This window comes from Peromyscus eremicus, chromosome 8a, assembly GCF_949786415.1.
Source record: "Peromyscus eremicus chromosome 8a, PerEre_H2_v1, whole genome shotgun sequence".
Classification (NCBI taxonomy): domain Eukaryota; kingdom Metazoa; phylum Chordata; class Mammalia; order Rodentia; family Cricetidae; genus Peromyscus; species Peromyscus eremicus.
This window is the reverse complement of record NC_081423.1, coordinates 57,460,550-57,479,906: the sequence shown is the minus strand read 5'-3', so window position 1 is coordinate 57,479,906 and position 19,357 is coordinate 57,460,550. Positions and strand designations below refer to the sequence as shown.

At 48.0% G+C, this 19,357-nt stretch overlaps 1 protein-coding gene across 1 annotated transcript in view; it reads left to right on the top strand.

The window, feature by feature from the left end:
• Rap1gap2 (RAP1 GTPase activating protein 2) overlaps positions 1-19,357 on the top strand; it is a 138,988-nt gene that overhangs the window by 70,696 nt on the left and 48,935 nt on the right. The window contains exons 3-4 of the mRNA XM_059270669.1: positions 14,836-14,871; positions 18,435-18,479. Coding sequence (XP_059126652.1) covers positions 14,836-14,871; positions 18,435-18,479 — 81 coding nt within the window. The remainder of the gene's footprint in view (positions 1-14,835; positions 14,872-18,434; positions 18,480-19,357) is intronic.

Genomic DNA, 19,357 nt, shown 5'->3' with positions numbered 1-19,357 from the left:
TGGCAAATGTAGGTGCGACTTGTCTTGATCCTGCTTCTGCCTTATTTAAAAGTGCTCACTTTTGGAAAGTTGCTTGACTTCTCAAAGTCTCCAGCTCGGTAGCAATCCCTTCCCCCCACTCCCAATGGTTGTGAGGAGGAGTGTGGGTGGTGTTTGTGAAGTGCATGATTAGTACCCAGTGCTGGCACATTTCAAGAGTCCCAAGAGAGGACACCCCGAGATTCCTTATATTGTCTAAGTTTCCAAATTAGGAATATTCAACAGCTCCATGTTGTCCAGAACGGACTGTGATACTATGTTTTGTGGGCTGATTTGGCTTCTAAATTTAGTATGTTCCACCCATGCGGAGATGGTTTTTAAACACTTAGTTGATTAATAATGAGTTGATTACCAATGTGTAAAGACTGAGAGAGCTTACATAAAAATCTGGATTTCTGTCTAATCTTGAGAACCCCGGCTACACCGAGCTTGCCTTTCTACTTGGCAGCTTCTCCAGAGATAAGAGCAGTGGCTCTCTCTTTCGATACTTCAACGTTGTCTTACTCCTCCATTCCATTAAAAAAAATTGAGGTGAAATTTATATAACATGAAGTTAATCATTTTAAAGTAAACAATTTGTTGGCGTTTCACAAGGTCACAATATTGTAGAACCTCCACCTCTATCTAGTTCCCAAATATTTTATTTTCACCATCCTCAAATAAACGCCCCTCGACAGTTACTCCCCACCCGTTCCACTCACCACCCCCAGCCCCTGGCAACCACCAGCCTGTCTGCTTTCTAGATATTTTGTAGGAATGCAGTAATCATGTTTCTGTACAGCAAAAGAAATAACAGAGGGAAAAGGCACACTGTAGAGTGGGGAAAATATTTACAAACTACATAAAAGATAGGCTATGGGGGCGGGAGAGATGGCTCAGTAGTTAGGAGGAGAGATTACGGCTTTTTCAGAGGACCAGAGTTCGATTCCCAGCACCCACATCAGGCAGCTCACAACCACCTGTAACTCCCGCTCCAGGGGATCTGATGCCCCCTTCTGGTCTCTGCATTCATCCACACACTTATGTGGCATACACTCACACTTAAACATGCATACACACACACACACACACACACACACACACACACACACGCACACGTGAATTAAAAAAAAGATAGGCCAATTTAAATGCTTGAGAAGTAAGCTAAAGATTTTAAAAGTCATTTCTTCAAGAAAGACATTCAAATGGCCAACAAGCACGTGAAAGGTATTCAGTACCATTAACTGTTAGAAAAAAACACATACAGACCTACAGTGAGATAGTATCTCCTGCTCCATAGCGGAACTAGAACTAAAAAAAGTCCCAAAGATAGTAAGTATTGGTGAGCAGTACTGGGACTCCTGTAAGACTCCTGGTCAGAATGTGAGTTGGAGCGGCTGCTGTGGAAAACAATATGGAGGTCACTCAGGAAACGTAAACAGTACAAAAACCAGGGCTGAGGAGAGAGCCATTCCGATGAAGAGCAGTTCTGAGGACCTGAGTTTGATCTCCAGATCCCGTGTTAAAAGGCTGTGTTAGCTATTTTGGGTTCCTTACATTTCTGTATCAAATTTCGGGTCATCTTTTTTAGCTTCTGTAGTGGCCAGGGTTCTTCTAGGGACTGTGTTAAATATGTACACCGCTTTGTTTGGTATTCACTGTCTGAGGCTGGCTCCTTATTGCTGGGACAGAAGCAACTTCAGGGCAGAACGGTTTGTCTTGCCTCATGGTCTCAGAGGGATTCAAGTTCACTGTGGCAAGGTAAACACAGGGGCAAGAGCCTGTGGCAGAGGGCTCTTTACAAGTCATCATAGACCAGGAAATGGAAAAACAGGCTGGAACTAGAAGCAGATGTAACCTTCAAAGACTGCCCCTTATGACTTCTGCCAGTCAGGCCCCATCTCTTAGAGGACCCACAGTCTTCAAAATAGCCACACAGCTGGGAAACAGGTGCTTAAACGTGAACCTTTGGGGGCCATTTCAGACTTAGTAATACATACTGTCTTGTTAGGGTTTCTATTGCTGTGAAGAGACACCATGACCATGGCAACTCTTACAAGGGAAAACATTTAATTGTGGTGGTGGCTTACAGTTTCAGAGGTTTAACCCATTATCATCATGGCGGGGAGCCTAGCGGCTGGGAGTGTGGCGGTGTGCAGACAGACATGGTGCTGGAGAATTCTACATCTTGATCCCAAGGCAATAGGAAGTGAACTGAGACACTGGGTGTGGCTTGAGCATATATGAGACCTCAAAGCCCACCCCCACAGTGACACACTTCTTCCAACAAGGCCACACCCACTCCAACAAAGCCACACCTTCTAATCATGCCACTTCCTTTGGGGGGCATTTTCTTTCAGACTGCCACGCATATTAACATTGTCAAGTCTTCCTGTCCATGAACATGGAATATCATTCCATTAGTTTAGTGTCTTCAGTTTCCAGTCTCAAGTCTTTTGCTTAAATTTTTTCCTAGGTGTATTGCTCTTTTTTAGGTGGCCGAGCTTGGAATTGTTTTTATGTTTTCCTTTTCACTTTGTTCATTGCTAGCGTAGAGAAACACAACTGATTTTTTTCACCCTGCAGTTTTGCTGGCTTCATGTATTAGCTCCAGAGCGTCCCCCACTTTTTATTTTCTCTTCATTTTGGCTGCCTGAGAGGATCGTGCCATAGGAAGATAGTTTCATTTCTTTCTTCATTGTGGAAGCTTCTTTCTTGACTCTGGCTACAACCTTAGCATTCTGAACAGGGGTGGTGACAGCAGGCACATGAGTCTTGTTCCTAAGCTCAGTGAGAAGGCCTTCACACTCGCCATCCAGTGTGCTCATGGTTCTTGGTTTGTAAGAAAATACTCTTTGTTGTGGCGAGGAAGTTCTTCATTCTGCTTTCTAAGTGCACTCACATGGAGGTTGGAGGACAGTCCCAGCTGTCCTCGGGTCACAGTCCACCTTGTTTTTTGAGACAGCATCTCCCATTGGCCTGGAACTTACAGAGTAGTCTACACTTGCAGGCCAGTGCACCCCAAGGATCTGCCTGTCTCTGTCTCCCTGGCACTGGGATTACACGTCTAGCTTTATTTACATGAGTTTTAGGGGATCAAACTGAGGTCCATGTGCTTTCAAGTCCAGTTGGTGCTGTCTACATGGGCATGGGTGTGGGCAACTGAAGAAAAGTACTCCCTTTCCCCCAGCAGTGGGGGAACAACTTCCTGCACCTCTCTTAGGTCTGTGCTAGAATGTTGACTGGCTTGGTCTTGTACAGGTCTTGTGCAGGTAACCATAGCCACTGTGAGTGCATGAGTGTGTGACCATATCATATCCAGAGGCCACATCTCTCAGTGCTTCTCTCCCATCTTCCAGCTGTTACATTCCTTCCACTGCTTCTTCTTCAGTGTTTGCTGAGCAGCTTGCTGGGGGGAGGGGTTGATATAAATGTCCCATTTAGAGCTGAACACTTTGTCACTTTATTCTCAGCACTCTGAGCTGTTCTGAGTCTGATGCTTACTGCAGAAGGAAGTTTCTTTGACCAAGGTCGAGAACAATGTGTACAAACAAATACTATTTAGAAGGCAGTTTGGCAATATGTCCATTTGGCAAAGTCCAAGTAGCAGATCTCTCCTGTGGCTTATGACCTCCCCAGATGTGGGCATTTGACTAAGTGTACAGTACCAGGTATGGATTCCCTTCTGTGGAGCAGGCCCCACATCCAAGCTGGAAGGTGTTGGTTACCCGTCTCACAGCCACCATTGCATCACTAGGCACACCTTGCAGGTGAGGTCAGTATTGTAGTATGCACGGTTCACTTGGAGTAAGTGTGGATGACTCCCCCGTCACCCGGGAGCTGCATAGTCCCTTCCAGTACTGTGAAGGTTACCCGGCAGGAAGGTAGCTGTGCAGATCAGTGTTCCAGCTTGATTTCTCCATGTCTTACCATGGAAGTGTGTGGTGTCTTCAGCAGTAGGACCTTACTATCTAGCTGTGGTGGCCAGCCAAGAAGAATGGCAATAGCCTGTGCTGTTTTGGGAAGCTCTGGGCCTTGGATTATTTTTTATCTTGAAAGTGTATTGGGTTTTGTCAAGTACTTCTGCATCAATTGAAACAATTATTTTTTCCTCTTCTATTAATGTCATATGCTACATAAATTTTCTTACATAGAACCAAGTTTGCATTTCTGGAATTAAACCAATATGGTATATAATTAATATGCTGTTGGATTTGGTCTTCGGGTATTTTGCTGAGGATTTTTGCTTCTCTGTCCCTTAGAGTTTTTGGCCTGTGACTTTCTTTTATCTGATGTTGGTAATTCAGGTCTCAGGGATTGGGACGGGAAGTATTCCTCTCTCTTACATTTTGGAAAGAGTTTCAGAAGATTGGTATGAACTCCTCTTTAAGTGGTTGGTGGAATTCACTATGGAGCCATGTGTCTTGGACTTTCTTGTCCAGAGCTTTTACAGTTTCAGTTCAGCCTCTTACCATTTCCTCTTTCATGGCCTGGCTGCTATCTGATGGGCTTTTGGGTCTCTGAGTCGTGTCTCAGGGGTTTAACATGTCTGCCTAATCTTCAAGATGTTCTCTATATGAAACCCTTATCACCTTCCCACCCTTCTGCATCGTGTTCCATTTCTTCTCTAGTCTCTCTGCTCAGGAATGGTCCCTCCTACACGCTTTCCTCCTTAAACACGGTTCATAGGTATGTGGCCACCTGATAACTTGTTAGAAATACAATTTACCTGGCTAAGGATCGGAAACGCTTGGGATTGAAAGTAAGGAAGCTGCATTTTAACGGATCTTCCAGGTGGTTTCGTTGTTTCAACTACTGCAGGGTCCAGACCCCAGTGGCACAGTGAAGGAGTTCCTCTAACAGCAGAGGAGCTGGCCCCGTGTGGGCTGGTGGGGCGGGTGAGTTAAGGATAGGAATGAGAAGCATGCAGATGCTTTAGTGGGGGGCGGGTAGTGACACTTGGGGGGACAAGACTTTATTCTAGAAGGAGATAGAGTTGGCTGTCCCTGGTGAGGAGTGCAGTATGTGGTCAGGGGACAGACAGCTCTGTGGAGCAGGAGTTTTGGACTATCTAGACTCTGGATTAACTCTAGCAATCTCGAGGACTCAGTCCTGGCCTCTGCAAAGCCTAAGTTTCCACAGTTTGCTTCGTTCTTGTCTTTCTCAGAAGAGCCTTTAGTTACACATTCAGCACCTGACATCTTGGCCCAAGAAGGAGGCCTAGCAACCAGGTCATTAGCCCTGGTCCTCTATCCCGACTGTCTTGTGTGTGGGGACTTCTGAAGCAGCAGCAGAACGGGATGGCATGGTATACTTGATGCTCAGGCAGCTATGGGGCACATCTGACGCCTTGTAAGGGTGTGTGTGTTCTGCTGTCTGGCTCTCCCAGATTTATAAAATCTATTGACAAAACTCTCAGAATCTTTTCTTTTATGTGTATGTGTGTGTACATGTGTATGGGGGTATGTATATGTACATGTGGTGTGTGTGTGTGTCTGTGTGCGCACCCATGCATGTCCTTGGGTGCATATATGAATGTGTGTGTATATGTGTGTGTATGTGTGTGTGTGCACACGCGCGTGCGTGCAAGCATGAGTGTGCATGCAGAGACCAGAAGTTGAAGTCCATGTCTTCAGTTACTCTCCACCTTATATTTTTGAACCAGGTCTTTCATTTGAACACTGAGCTCACCAGTCTGGTTAATCTAGCTAGCCAGTTTGCTTTGAGATTCCTGTCTCTGCCTCCCATGTGTTTGGGGTCTCAGGCAGACCACCATGCCCACTCAGCATTTACGTGGGCTCTGGGGATCTGAACTCCACTCCTCACACTTGTAAGGCAAGTACTTTTACCTATTGGGTCCTCTCCCAAGCCCTCTTTTTTCTGTTTTTTTGTTTTTTGTTTTTTGTTTTTTTTTGGTTTTTTGAGACAGAGTTTCTCTGTGTAGCTTTGCGCCTTTCCTGGAACTCACTTGGTAGCCCAGGCTGGCCTCGAAATCACAGAGATCCACCTGGCTCTGCCTCCCGAGTGCTGGGATTAAAGGCGTGCGCCACCACCGCCCGGCTTTTTTTTTTTTTTTTTTTAAATGACTCTTTATGGAGACTAGAAACCCGCTCTGAACCTGGGTTTCCTCTTCCCTCAGTACTGTGAGCCCAGCATTTCCACTTTATTTTTGCGGGACTTGTGTGGCGACACAACATTTCCTCACTCATCTTCGTGAACAGTCTTTGCTATTGACTGTGCCTTTGCCCCTGCAGACTGTGCCTGGATGGAGAGGGCAGGGTTAAAGGAGGCCTGTGTGGCTGGGCACTGAGTCTGTGCTGGGCGCTGGGCTATGCTGTGCACATACTAGCTCCTGTAGTTCTGGCCAGCCCCATTCCGGGGTACCGGGTCCTGCTCTATGAACCGCCCATCTGTGTGGGGTCTGCACACTCCTAAGATAGGAGTACAGCCGTACTGCTCGAACACCTCTCTGTAAGCAGAGGAGTGGTGGAGCAGAGCTGGGGCAGGCTGTTCAACAGGCACCTGCTGAGTAGTAGGCAGGTGGGTGGTGGAGGGTATCGCTTCTCCAAGTGGGATGAGAACAGTAGTGAGGAGGGAGAATGTTGGTAGAGGCCCCACGGCTAGGGAACACAAAAGAGAAAAATAAATTCGCTGTCTGTCCGTAGGGAGAAGTCATACCAATGGAGGGCTCCCCTGGGCTGAGGGAGGCAGGCGGGGCACAAAAGGGTGAAATGGACTGCCGTGATTGTCTTCTACAGTTTAGACCCACAGGATTTGCAGCCACAGGCGTAGCTCACCTTGGATCAAGAGTGTTCAAATAAAAGCTTATGTCTGGCTGGGTCTGATACTGTCCACCTGTAATCCCAGCTGATCAGGAGACAGGGCAGGAGGATCACAAAGTCAAGCTGCAGAATGAGTTCAGGGCTAGCTTGGGCAACCCAGTAGTGAGACCCTGTCTCAAAATAAAACCTGTTGAAAACTGGGGATAGAGTTTAGTGGTAGGGAGCTTGCCTAACATGTGCAAGACTCAGTTCAATCTCTAGGGTGCACACACACACACACACACACACACACACACACACACATACACGCACACGCACACGCACGCGCGCACACACACAGAGCTCAAGAGCACATGTCTATATTGATCACATACACATGTCCCTTCCCATTTACATAACATTTACATTGCATTAGACATTATGAATAATGCAGAACAGATTTAAAGTACATGGGAGGACACACGTAGTTTATATGTAAATACTATGGCATTTCATATAAAGGCCTTGAGCATCTGTGGATTTTGGTATCTGTAGAGGGTCCTGGAAGCAGTCCTGTGCAGACACTAGGGAACAACTGTCTCATACAAATGCCATCTTCCATCCATCACTTCCGCTTCTCCACTCCCTGGGCAGCAGGGAACCGGCAAGAGAGAGCGCAGGCATGATTTCTTGAGATTTCCTAAACCCAAATGGCTCCCTGCAGTTCCTGTCCATGTCTGTTCCTGCTCCCCACGACCTCCTCCCGAATCACCTTCCCCAAGGACTCTCTTTGCCCTCCAGAGGGAAGACCAGACGGTTGGTTTCTATATTGGGAGGTGAAGAGGACAGGGATTGAACGGGATGGAACCCTGGGGCCCAGCCTGTGACTTCCCTGCCTGGGCTGCTTCTGTGATTATTTCGTGGCCTAATTGACTGCCTGTGAAAGCAGAGCCCAGGGGGAAATGCTGGCCACAGCTTCGATTTGGGTGGTAGCAGTTGTTGCTAATAATAAAACAGACAGCTGAGCTGACACTGCTATTGGATCACATTCCTCTGTGAAATCCAGGGGGCTGGTTTCTGGGTAGAAGGAGGTCCCCTTCGTAAGGATGCCCCAGCCAGGGCTTCCATCTGTCCTACAGGACATATGGGAAACTGCTAGGAAGTCAGCGAGCATTTATGAAGTTGCATGCCCTTGAGTGGGCGGAACCTTCTCAGAGAGATGAGGGTGGGTCTAAATGGCTGCCATGCAGTTCCAGGATGGCCTGAGTCACCTTGCTTCTGGGTGGAAAGGGAGACCTGCTCCTTGCCAAGGGTGGAATTGTCCCATTGGAAAGTTCAGCGAGTCACTGAGAAGTTGGGCCAGCCCAGTGGAGGCCAGCTTGCATTGGCTGGTTTCTGCTCCTGAGTGTTGTCCACAAAGGAATCTTCCACCTGGTGTGTTACTCACAGCTGAGGGTGAATCACGGCTCTCCTTACCTTCCATGCCAGCCCCGGGGCCATGGGGCACACGTTTGCGCAGTCATCCAGAAACACCATCTGTGGGGAGACTCCTGGAGTCGTGAAACACAGAGTATCCTGAAACTGCTAGAATATCTCCCAGCAAGGGGAAGTGTGTTCCACCAGCTTCCTGACACTCCTGCATGTAGCTGCTGTCTGCTGGCATGTGCTGTGGAGCAGGCCCTGGCTGGGTGCTAAGACCCTTGGAGGCCAAGGATTTTTTGGTTCAGTTTTCAGTGGAGGAAATCGAGAGAGTAACATACAGCATTACCACATAGCTGGGTAGTAGCAGCATGGCTGTCCCCCAGACTTGGGCTCTGCTGCCTTCTAGCTTTCTGCTGCAACTCTGCCTTGCAGAAGAAGCCCTAGTCCTGGTGTTCAGAGTCTCTCAGGTCTGCATCCCAGCTGTCCTTTCCATTCGACCTTAAAGATGTTCGATCCAGAGGCCTCAGGCCATGGGCTGCTGATCCATCCCTTGCTCACCAAATGTGTGTATTTATTCCTGTCCTTTCCCACCTTTGCCACGTGGTTCTTGGTGTCTGGGTACCGTGTGCTCTGTATTCCTCTCAAGTCACTTCTCTTGATCTTGTAAGGTCAGCCTGGATCCTGTGTTTTGCTGGAGCCGTTCCTGATGTGTGATAAGTTATATCACACACACACTGTATGTGTGTGTGTGTGTGTGTGTGTGTGTGTGTGTGTGTGTATGTGCGCGCGCACGCTAAAGTTCTGTATCAGGTGTGTCTTCTTCAGTTGCTTGTCTACCTTAGTTTTTTTGAGACACGATATCTCACTGAACCTGGAGCTCTCCAGTTGACTAGCTAGCTGTCCAGCGTGCCTCTGGGATACACACGTCTCTCTCCCCAGTGTTGGGATTATAGGCACATTGCTACAACACCTCACTTTTCACATGGATGTTTGGGGTTCAAATTCAGGTCCATGTGTTTGTGGGGCAAGCACTTTACTGATTGGGCCACCTTCCCTGGACTGCGTCATATATTCTTTCCTAGTTCTCTATTTGAGAGGTAGAACCCAATGCCCTGTCCATCAGGTGTGGGCTGGATTTCCTATTCATTGCTTCCAATAGGATAAAGAGGGGGTGATGGTGTAGGACTTCAGATTGAGTGGTGCAGGATGATACAGCTTATTCTGTCCCCCTCTCTTGTACCACTTATCCTGGGAGAACATAGCTGTCACATTTCGAGGACACTCAAGCAGCTAGTGGAGAGGCCCGTGTGATGAAGTGTGTCCTTCTGTCGATGTCCATGTGGATGTACCAGCTCCAGTGAGGCCACTGAGTGACTGGATCTTGTCACCACATGCCATTTTGATTCCTGAATGCTACATAAATGGTTTAGAAGCACCAAGCTCTGGAGTTATTTGATACACAGCAGGAGAGAAGTACATTTGATGTCCCAGTAAGAAGTGCTTCACACCTCCTCTGAACAATGTGGACTGGTCGTCTGCAACATACCCTTGCATAGCCTTGTCTCAGAGTAAAGACCAGGTGGGAAGCTGGATCCTTCCTGGTATTTCCGGCATTCTGCCCGTGTCTCGAAGGTGTTTCATCAGTTGGGGTTCAGTGGTCCATAGGAAGGAACTGTGGAAGAGGTTTTGATTACCAGATAGATAAGCAGAGAGTGAGCTGGGTTTAGGAGTGACTCAAAGACACATCTTAGTGATACACAGTGTGTACTTGAAAATAAATTGGCTTGAATCCAGGGCTTTCTGTAATCTCTGAAGACTGTGTGACTTGTGTCTCAGGAACTCCTTGTTATGAAGCTGGGGAGTGGACCTGAAGCTGGGTTTGGGGGAAGCAAAAAAGAAAAAAAAAAGGTATGCCAGAGCCCCCACATGTGTGTCAAAATCTTTAAAACCTGGATTACACGTGAAAAGCAATTTATAAAAATGTTGACGAGCAAAATGCCAAAGAAATAGCCTTCACTGAGATCTCATCTAGGCCTGTGTCTTCCAAGATCCTTCTCAGTGCACGCTTATCCTCAGACCTGCCCTTCTACACGCAGACACCGATTTGTGTTTAGCCGAAAGGGAGGTGACTGCCTTTCTTCCTTGTCTCCAGCGCTTTACCCTTGCCTAGCAGCGCACTGTGAATCCGTGTGGGCAGAATTCACATAGATGTCTCTTGTGGGACCTTTTCTTTTCTGAGATAGGGTCTCCTGTATCCCAGGCAGGCCTTGCACTCATTATGTAGGAGAGGATGACCTTGAACTCTTGAGCCTTCTGCCTCCACCTCCTAAGTGCTCTACCTTGCCCAGCCCTTGTGGGCTGTGACCATATGGGCATGCTCTTTTCATCATCTGTTCCTCCCTGCTCTGGGCACATGCACCATTTCCTTTTTCTTTTTTCTTCCTTTTTTAACCTGTAAACACCCCTTGGTGCCTGTCCTTGGGAAGTTGCTCATATACCCTTTTAAGGTCAATTCCCTAGAGCAGCTTTATTGAACCAAAAAGCATGTGAACATTTTTTGAGACTTTGGAAACTGAGCACAAAATTGTCCTCTAGAAAGATCACCCCAGCTATGCGCACATCTATGGATCCTGTGTCCACTACCCCATAGCCTTACCAATACTGGCCAACGTGATAGATGAACAATGTTGTCTTACTATTCGTCGGATCTGTTCCTTTAACTACTAGGAAGCCGGGCATTTGTCCCTCTGCTCTGTGGTCAGTTTCAGTGGATGCTTCGTGGCCTCTGCGCATCTTTCTGTTTTCCTCGCAGAAATAATTTATAGAAGTGATGTGGTTCTCCTGTGCAAAGCAGCCCAAATGTAAAAGGAGAGTAGCCCTCACCTGCTCTTCTCAATATGATTACTTTTCCATAGCTTGAGGTAGTTTGCTTTCTATGCATGTTCTTTTTTTTAATATAAAAATGAGACCATATTCAATATTGTGTCCTTTGACTTGCTTTTCCCCACAACTTAATGCATCTGAGAGAATGTCCTACCCAAACAGTGTAAATGGTTTCTTTCTTTTTGAAATGTTGTGTAGGGATTAAGAATATCTCTATTGAGAAAATTCACATGCCCTAAGCCCACCCATTTAGAGTGTACAACTTCATGTTTTTGGTATATCCACAGAGTTGTGCGGCCATCGCCACAGTGAATGATAGGTTTTCATCATTCTGAGAGAAACACAGTGTCTTGTCTGTCATCCTCTAGTCTTCCAGCCCTTCTTCCTTCAGCAGCGACTAACCCACTTTCTGTCTGTGCAGACACTTGTGTTCTGGACACTAAACTCATAGATTGAGTCATCTACTGTGAAGCTTTTTGTGTTTATCTTTTTGCACATACCTGTAATTTTTCAAGGTTTGTCTATATGATATCACAGATCAATACTTCTTTCCTTTTTATGACTGAATGTTACCCCATTGTATCTATATGTCACATTTTGTTTACTCATTCTCCAGGTGGACATTTGGAGTTTTTAACCTTTTGACAAATGTGGAAAATGCTGCTGTGCACACTTGTGTACACACATTTGAGTACCTGTTTTCAGTTCTTTGGGGTGTACACACTGGAATAGAATTTCAGGTCAGGTAGCATCTCTGTGTTTAATTTTTCTTTTTTTTTTATTGAAAATAGAAATTTTTATATATTAATTTTTCTTTCTTGAAACATGGTTTTACTGTGTAGTCCTGGCTGGCCTGGGACTTGCCCGCAGACCCCACTGACCTTTCACTCACAGAGATACTCCTGCCTTTGCCTCCTGAGTGCTGGGTTTAGAGGTGTGTGCCACCTTACTTGGCTCTGTGTTTGATTTTTTTGAGGAATTGAAAGCTTTGTTCCATAGTGTGTGTGCTATTTTACATTCTGCCCACAGAACATGGGACCCCAATGTCATCATGCCCTTATTTCTCTTCTGTCGTTCTTTTTAAAGATAATTAATTCTTGCCAGGCAGTGGTGGTGTACACTTTTAGTCTCAGTGCTCAGGAGGCAGAGGCAGGAGAATTTCTGAGTTGGAGGTCAGCCTGGTCTACAGAGTGAATTTCAGGACAGCCAGGGTTACACAGAGAAACCCTCTTGAAAAACCAAAAAAAAAAAAGTTCAATTCTTTGAGAATGTCCTACAATATATTTTGATCATATTTGCCCCTGATCCTCCCCCTATTCCTCCCAGATTTTTCATTCCCCATTTTTCAGTTGTGGCCACCTGAGCAATGTGAGTGGAGTCTCATTGTGGTGTTGCTCCATTTCCTGATGGTTAATGATGCAGAATGTCTTCTCCTGTATTTCCTGTCCATCTGTGTCTCTTCTCAGGGTAGGGGTATGTCTCTACAAAATTTGCTTACTTGAATATATGTATGTGGTATATATTTGTGTTTTTTGTATATATGGTGCATATCTGTGTTCACATATGTCTACACACGCCTGTGGAGGCCCAAGGCCGATGTCTGGTATCTTTCTTAATTGCTCTCCACTTTCTGTATAGAGGAAGGGTCTCTCATTAAAGGGTCAGAGCTCGTGATTCAACTAGTCTAGCTGGCTTTGAGGATTCCCTGTCTCTGCCTCCTGTGCCCCAGGATTACTGGTAGGTTTCTACTCTCACTGGGCTTTTAGGTGGGTTCTGGGGATCCAACATCTGGTCCTCACACTTGCACAGAAAGCCCTTTACCTGCAGAGCCATTTCCCCAGCGACACAGGTGCTGTTTTTAAATGGAGCTGTTTGCCTTATTTTATTATTGGATTGCTTGTGTTCTTTACATATTCTGTGTACAATCCCTTATCAGACACACGGCTTGCAAACAAAGTCTCCTAGTCTGGAAGCTGTATTTTCACAGAGATCATGATGATTAGTATTCATTCTTATTTAAATATTTGGTAGAATGTACAGTTGAAGCCATCTGGCCCTGGGCCTTTCTTTGTGGGTAATTTTTAAATCAATATTTGTTACACTTTTTTTTCAGACTTTCTGTTTCTTTCTGAGTCAGTTTTTGTAGTTTGTGGTTTCCTGTGAATCTGTCCATTTCATGTAAGTTATTTAATTTTATTGGCATACAGTTGTATACGGTATTTGCATTTTTAGTCTATGAATGTATCTTAGTCTAGCCATTTTTTTTAATAGATTAGCATTGAAGTTGTTTTTGTTTTTTACTGTTATAATCAATGCAGTGACGACTATTTTTATGAGTGCTTGGCACAGTGTACATGTGTTAGGATATGGATTTTTTTCTTGGGTGTAGCTGCTGGGTCAGGAGTCTGTTTAAACAAACACTGGCTCCTTCTGTTGTCTTCTCCCCGATCTTTATTGATTTGTGTAAGCCCTCTGTCTGGCAGTCCCAGTGTCCTGGAGACTGGAGTTAAAAGAATAGTGTGTGGCTTGTACCTAAAGAGAGTAGAAAGGGCGGGCTTGGAGTCTGGATGTTTGGTGGCTACTCTGGTCATGGGTGTTGGGTGTGGGTGCCTCAGACCTACTCTTGTACATTAATATGTCAGGTTCCAGAATGCATATCCTAAATTACTATAGGTTGCAGGCTTTCTGCCTCTTTAAGAGGCCTGCTTTAGTCTGATAGATGATTGGCACCTGAAGCAGGAGTGAGTCTCTCTAGGTGACTCCCCAGACTTCTTTCCCATTGGTGGTTCCCTTCTGAAGGATTCCAAGGGCAGTGGGGCCACAGGCTGCTCTAGCTAGCTCGCTGATGCCTGCAGAGCCCGGAGAGTGTTGGGTGGCTGTGTCTGTGCATGAAGTAGCGATGGGGATGTGTGTTCTCCCCCATCACTGTTACCTCTTCTCTCTCATCTGGGGACTGTCTGCTCTGGGCACTCGTTGCCTCACAGATGCCAGGGTTCAGATGTGGGCAGTGGTGTTGGCGTGGTGAGTGGGGGACTTCAAGGGACTCCTGTGTTCCTTTAACAATCTCATCAGCTTCCTTGTTCCTTTATTTCCCCCTGGAGTTTACGCAGGTGATAACAAAGTAGGTGGAAGGTCTGGAAAGGTGTTGTTGGAGCAGTTAACAATAATTCATCCTCGGACCTGGAGGCCCAGTCCAGTAGGTTTTGAGCTTTGCTTCATCAACTTACTCTAGGCCTCAAAGCCATGCCTCAGGGGTCAGGGCCACAGGGCCACCTCAGGCTCAGGCTGGAGCAGCTGTGTGTTTCCTGGCTCTCTGTCAGGTCTTGAGTGAGATTTTATAGAAGACAGAAAAGGCTGTGGTGTCGCAAATGGCAGAAACTAGGAGTGTTGGCCATGTTGGCCTTGCTGTTGGCTGGAAACATCCCAGACACCAATCTTGCTGGAGGCTGAGTCTTCCCAGGCATTTTGGGAGACTTGGATTTTCTCTAGGGAACCACATAACCTCCTTCTGCAAGGGCCCGCACTCTCTAGGACTGATCATTAGCCAGGGCCTGTTTTATTTCTTCTTTGATTGCCTGGAGTGTTCTGGCCTGCAGGCCTGCAAAGGCAAAAATCACATTAGCTTCTCTCTTGACCCAAATGAGTCTTGTCCCTGGGGAAGGAATGCTGGGGTCAGTTTCCAGAGGGCTGACGAGTGGGAGGCATTCTCAGCAGCCCTTCCTCATAACCCCTCCCCACTTATGTCTTTCAGTCTGCAGAGTTCTTCGAGATGCTGGAGAAAATGCAGGTGAGTACCCTGCATGGGTCAGCAGCCCAACCTCAGGTGTGGATGGTCTCAATACCAGGAGGTGCCTTGGAGGGAGAGGACAACAACTTAGGCCACTTTGCTGTTGAGTGGCACTGAGTTTTTGGGTAGATTCCTGCCTTGGGACATGGAGGGCCAGCCCAGTATACCATTAAGCCTTGGGATGTGGGGAAGGCTCAGAAGAGCTGTTGATTCTTGAAAGAGTTGAAAGGAACCCTGGAAAAGCAAGCCCCATCTAGAGGAGAGTTACCTGGAGTCGGGGAGGCAGAGCCACAAGTGAGATGCAGATCTGAGTTCAGGCCCTGTCTCTGCCACTTTACTATACAACAGGCTTGTCATTTCCATGTCACCAAAACCAAATAAGAGTGAGAATACCCACTGACACTGTTGGGGGTGAAATGAGATCCTATGTGTAAATGCCTGGAGGGCGCCCCGTGAAGTCAATGTGTGAAGTGCATCTGAGGGCCCTTTGTAATCAAGTCCATCTCTACAGCTCCCTCTCTGTGGGTTAAAGCAACTGTGGATGCCGACACTGGGGGGCTGGCGGCTGTACTGAACACGCACAGACTTTATCTTTGCCGTTCCTCCCTGGACAAGGCAGCATCACCATTTACCCCATGTTTGCACCGTGTTAGGGATTGTAAGTCACCTAGAGGGGGCTTGAAGGACACAGCGGGATGTCTGCAGGTTCTCTGCAGACACTGTGCCATTGAACATAGGGATCTGAGTGGCCAGGGGTGTTTGTATCCATGTGTCCCAGGACCAATGTTCCCCCCCACCCCCAGATTAGGGCTCACAGGTAAGAGCTGTTCTGTTGTCCACACTGGTTATCAGCTGAGCTCTGGGCTCAGTTGACAGGGTGGTGATGGAGGGTTTGGTAATGGTGTACATATGCCAAGTGCTTCTCTGGGATCCCAGATCCACAGGGGCTGTTTCATTCTTATGAGGTTTTCAGAAATGCACATCTCATGTCTCTCCAGCCCCCACATCACAGAGGAGAGCACTCTGAAAAGAGTGATGCCCGTTTCTACTCTAGAGGAGGAAGGGCCTGCTTTACTTTCTTCGTTTTAAAATATTTTTATTTCAGGAGGAAGGTTTGAAATAAGAGGCTGGACATCCTGGGAGGAGGGGCAGAGGAAGGGTCCAGCGGGGTCCTGTGATGTGGAGCAGAGGGCACAGAAGGGAAGGGTGTGTTAAGGGAGAGGAGTTGTGCCATCACCACGGGATAAATTCTCCTCTGCACCCGGCAGTTTGTGGACCGCAAACTCATTTTCTACTCATTTAGGGGAACTCATAATCTAGCTGCGGAAACAAGCTACGCGCCGCAGAGTAGCGGAAGACAGGGTCTCATTAAGTGCTCGACAGCAGAGCAAAGTGGAGGAATCTCCCTGCTACCCAATGAGATCTCAGCTCATTGGGTGGGATTGGTGGCTCACTCCAGGGGCTGTGGTTACTCTCTCAGCCCGCGCACCCTCACCTGCAGCTGAAGTCCCTGCCTCCTCCTACAGAACCGGCAACCTCTCTAGGGTGTGGGGGGGGGGACACGACGGGGGCTCACTTTCGATCTCTCGTTATCTCAGAGACAGCGATGCCCAGCGTGGCTTGCCAGCCGCACCTCAGTAGAAATGGTGGGAAGCAAAGTTGTCATGTGTAAGACTTACCCATGGGTGCCCTGGGCACTGGCCCTAGTGGACTCAGTTTCCAGCAACTGCCTGGATGGAGCTTACGTGTAGGCAGTTGGCCGAGAGGGAATGCTGCCGTGTGGCTGGATTCCGCCCTCAGGCGTGGGCCTCATCTCTCTTCATCTTACCATCGTGGAGACTGAGTCTTGCAGAAGTTATGTGTTTGGGCTACTTTGCTGGTTCTGAAGCCCTGAAACTAGGATCCAAGACCCCCGATTCCAGCCTAAGTCTAGGAATTTGAAGTCAAGGAGGCTTTGGGGCACATGCTTTGGAGTCTCCCAGTCCAGATTCAGGTCTGAACCTGATTGTCCTCTAGCCGAGTGCCCTTGGTCAAGTCATTTCCCTCTCTGAACTTCCATGGTTTCTTGGGGGCAGGGAGAAGAGAACATAAGGACAGTACCTGTATCACCAGCACGTGATGCTTGGAGGAGGGAGGGCCTGGCTGTGGATGGGGCTCCCTGGTAGGGGAAGGAGTAGAGTGGCAGTGAGGCTGGGGGGAGGTTTGCCCTCCTGCCCTGGGGACTGTTCCCAGACAGGGATGACTAATGCGGGACAAACAAAACAAACTCCTGACTTCACTCCCCCACCCACCCGGTGTGCCAACCTGGACAGGGTCTACAGGGCCACCCAGGCTGTTGTCTGCGGGTGTGTGAGAAGCACCTGTCAGTGGGAGGGGCCTTCCCACGCCCTCCTGAACAATGCTGTGGGATGACTCAGTCCAGCAGTCCAGAGAAACGGCATTAAAATCCACCGAGTTCGCAGGCGACCTGCTGCACAGGGAGCAGGGTGTGTGGTTATATACCCAGCTTCAAATACGATTCCTGTCACTCACAAGCTTAGTGTCCTTGGGCACACAGCTGCCTCTGGGGCCTCAGTTTCCTCACTGATGAGAAGGTGTTCCTCCTTTAAAAGAAGCCATGGTGGCGCTTCCTCTGGAGGGTTAGGGCCTTGCTAAGAGGGTGACCAGGCAGGGCCTGCTTCTGACTCCCTAGGGGGACTGCATCTCCCAGATGCCCCCAGCTCATACTCTCACCCCATGCACTCAGTCTTGGGAAAGCCTTGCATTTCCTTCCCTCTTGCACAGTCCAGTTCAGTCAGAACCCGACTGAGGCTGCCGGACCAGAGGCTGCTCCCGGAAGTGAATTCCCAGCAACTGCAGGCAAAGCCCTTTAGTCCAACCTTGGTCACTGAAGCTGGGAAATGCAGATGGTGACTTGAGGTCTAATCCTCATTCTACACATGCAGCTAGGGCGACTCCCTGGGTTACAAATAGGAAGCGCCTGGCAGAGCGAGGACCCGAAGGACCATGCTTCCTGCCTGTCATCCAAACACCCTTCCTCCAGGAAAAGGTGGAGATGGAAGGCAGGAGGACCAATACGCTGGCTCTGACACCTGCAGATGTGGGCACTCATCTTTCCCACCCACGGCCCTGTGGCCTTCAGGAAGGTATTTGAGCACAGAGATAATTCTACCCACCTACACTAATGTTGCCCACACCATTTACTGTACACCTTCCGTGCCTGAAATATACAACCCGTTCCCAGCCTTTAACCTGCACTGTGGAGTGGAAGGCACTGTCATCGTTCCCACTTTATAGGTGAGAACAGGAGTCATGCAGAAGAATCTGTGACTTGTTCCAGGTCACCAGGCTAGGAAGTGTCAGTGTTGGGATTTGAACGCATGTGGTCTGGCTCAAATCTATACAAACTCTTAACTGGCCGCCCTGCAGCCTCGTCTGGGGTTGGTGTTGGGACTGACAGCTGCCAGGTGTGGGAGGTGAGAGGGTTCCAGTGCCTACCAGAGGCTCCTGACCATGTGTGGTGACCTCTGCTTACGTAGATCCTCTCTTCCTTGTTTCCACAGGGGATCAAGCTTGAAGAGCAGAGGCCAGGACCCCAGAAGAACAAGGTGGGATAGGCAGTTGAGGTAGAGTGGTCAGGTGGACCCAGTGAGGGGCCATTGTAGAAAGAGGGCGGGAGAATCAGTGAACGTGTTGAACTCACGTTGCGTGCCCATCAACTCTGCTTTTCACCAGGAACCAATTAAGGACTGCACTCTTGTTAGACTTGTGTCTGGTGGGTGGCAAAGGGACCCTGGCTCAGTGTCTTAAGACTGATTCCAAGCAGGCTAGATGGAGACTCTCAAGTGAGACCCAAGGATTGGAGGCCTGTTCTCTCTGTGCACCTACACAGTGTTGAGGGTTGTTGGACTCAGGACTCTGACGGGCCACCAGATCTTAGCTTCAGGTTCTGCTTCCAAAGCCCAGTCACTTGAAGGGGATGGGTGGGTGGGTGGGGGGGAGGGACCGGGAGAGACTAGGATTCTCTTCTTTTTTTTTTTTTAATCTTAGTTGGCCTCAAACTTGTTATGTAGTCAAGGATGACCTCAATCTCTTGATCCTCCTACCTCTACCTCCAGAGTGCTGGGGTTACAGGTGTGTGCCAACTTGCCCAGCTGCCCAGCTCTCTTTCTGTCTTAGACCCCTAGGATGACAAAGTAATGTCATTGGGGGTGACCAGGGCATCCCTATTGTGTGCTGTGTCTTTGGTTGTCTGGGTTTGCATTCAGGTCTATAGAACTGGAGGTGAGTTCAATGTCATGGGATGCTGAGTCCTTAGGGTTGCCTCTGGAAGGCTCCATGACTCTGCTTCCTTGAAGCCCTGGAGAATCCTACCAGGTCCCCCTAACACATCCATTCCCTAGACCTGGGCGAGGAACATGGAAACAGCAGATCGACTGTTCTGGCCACTTGTGGAACTAATGGCAGTGCCCTGTGCTTTGTCTTA